Source organism: Arachis ipaensis, chromosome B05 (assembly GCF_000816755.2).
Source record: "Arachis ipaensis cultivar K30076 chromosome B05, Araip1.1, whole genome shotgun sequence".
NCBI classification, from domain to species: Eukaryota; Viridiplantae; Streptophyta; class Magnoliopsida; order Fabales; family Fabaceae; genus Arachis; species Arachis ipaensis.
The window spans coordinates 69,395,200-69,397,450 of NC_029789.2; the positions used below are offsets into that span (position 1 = coordinate 69,395,200).

General features: G+C 37.7%; 1 protein-coding gene across 1 annotated transcript in view; it reads left to right on the forward strand.

Annotated features, from left to right (window-relative positions):
* The window catches only part of LOC107643673, a gene marked incomplete in the record, with an annotated part of 4,034 nt that overhangs the window by 563 nt on the left and 1,220 nt on the right, over positions 1 to 2,251 (forward strand). Inside the window, 4 exon segments of the mRNA XM_016347391.2 lie at positions 1,266 to 1,365; positions 1,470 to 1,605; positions 1,875 to 1,970; positions 2,055 to 2,251. Of these exon segments, the coding sequence (XP_016202877.1) occupies positions 1,266 to 1,365; positions 1,470 to 1,605; positions 1,875 to 1,970; positions 2,055 to 2,192 (470 nt within the window).

Consider the following 2,251-nt stretch of genomic DNA (forward strand, 5'->3'; position numbering starts at 1 on the left):
TCTAATTTTTGGGTTTATTTAGATGTTAGGGAAATTTGGACTTGCTCTGATAAAAGGAAAGTAGTTTAGTTGAAGTACCTGCTGAGTAGCTGTCCCTAATTTTTGGTTAAAAAAAATTGATTAGAGCTGCCAGTTTTGGAGAGGCATACCACTTACAGAATTTGAAATGCTTGAATAGAAATGACTACTAGTGGTTTCAACCCTTGAGGGAAAAATAAAACCCGAAACCTTAGGAAAGTTATTTGATTTTGTTTGCTTGGGTACATGAATGTTCTGTGCCCTTGATGATACATCACTATACCAATTATGGTACTTATTGCTGTTTGTGCTCTTTTGATAAGAGAAAGAAAAAGGAGAAAGGTGGTCCATTGCATGATGCTCAGTCTAGTGGTCTCTGAACATAATTGATGTACATACCATAGCCTAACATCTCTAGTCCCCTGTGTGAAGAATTGAGATACTTTTCTAGGATTTAAATGCATGATCTAGGACACAACGAATGACCTTACATTTCTGTCAAGGCTCATCCGAAGAAAGAAAGAAGGGAAGAGCAGAAGATAGTTATATACAAAAAGGATGAACAAAACAACAAGGATGTGACCATCAACTATGCTAAGCTTTCCTATCTTTTTTTTTTTTATTGTTCAACAAAGTGGATCCCTTTGGAGAGGATTATGGAAAAATCAGAGGGTTAGCAGCAAAAATTAGTCATTGATGAAGTTCAGTGTTCATCTCAAACCAAAACCACCAAAATAGTGTACTGCAGGCTTCTATAGGGGTTTTCCATCATGGCAAATATAACTGTATGATGTGTTGCGGAATAGTCTGATCCATGCGAGTAACTGATCCGATCTAGTTAGGCCAGACTTGATTGTTGTTTTAAACATACAACAGTGGAGCGTTGCTTTAGGGTGTGTTTGCGAGTTGGAGTTTGGAAGGGGAAGGGATGGAAAGGAAGGGTTTCAAGAGTAAAGAGGACTTCATGTTACTCTTCAAACCCTTTTCTTTCCGTCTCTTCCTCTCCAAAACCAAAAGTAAATGATTTACACTACCTTGCTGCATGTTTAAATATGCTGTGGTTGCCTGTGTTGTACATAGTGCTGGTTGTGTTGCACGCATTTTTGGATAGATTAATATGCCCGTGTCCGTGTTGGGTGTACCCATGTGTGTAGGTGGATAGGGAGATTGTCATAGAAAATTGAAGGTTTATATGGCAAGTAAAGCATTATTAATATTTTGTTTGTTCCTTTCGTTCATTTTAACAGTATTAGATTCCAACCCTTGGAGAGAAACTTCAAAGCCTGTTTATGTACTAACGCAAAAGGAAAATCAATTGTGGACAATGAAAACCCGAAGAAATAGAAGGTTTGATCAACTTTTATGCTTGCTTTTTCACCCCTCCTTAGTAGTATACACCATATTTCCTACCTGAGATTTTTTTTCTCTTTCTTTTTCTTAATCTCTAACAGTGAGGTTGAGAGAGAGCTTGGCTTATTATTTTCCAAAGGAGGCAACTGGAGATCTGGACTTGGGAATCAGTCCAAACAAGCAAGGGGAGGGACAAAGTTTCAAATGCTTGTGGAAGATATTAGAGAGGGAGTGCTGGTATATATTCATACAAATGCATCACCACGGTTAAATTTATAATTATCAAAGTATTGTGTCGTTGTGAACATTTAGTAATGTGAATTTCCAACAAATTCTAACTTTATGCTCTACCATTTTATTTTGATTAAATGGTAATATGATGATTCTTTTGCTGCTGCATATAAAACACCTTGAGTAGGTCTTGTTTGTAAGATACTGCGTATTTATTGCAACTTTTCAGTCATTAGAATGGTTTAATTGCTTACAACTTCACAATATGTTTGCAGGTATTTGAAGATGAAAATGAAGCAGTAAAGTACTGTGACTTGCTACAAGGAGGTGGTCAAGGTTGTGAGGGTGTTGCTGAGATAGAAGCCTCATCGGTAAAGAAAACTAACATTGTTATTTTCCATCTGTGCTACTTAAATAACTTCCAAACCATAACGTCTGCAATGTCCATCTTGCAGATATTTGATCTTTGCCAGAAAATGAGGGCTCTTGCAGTTTTATTCCGCAGAGGGAGGACACCTCCACTACCCGAAAGCCTTCAGCTCAATCTGCGAGCTCGGAAACGGTCACTTGAAGACCAGGATGACTCGATATGAAAATTAAAGTTCCCTTTTGTGATAAATGGCATTGGCAGGGAAGCATACATTATGCTAAG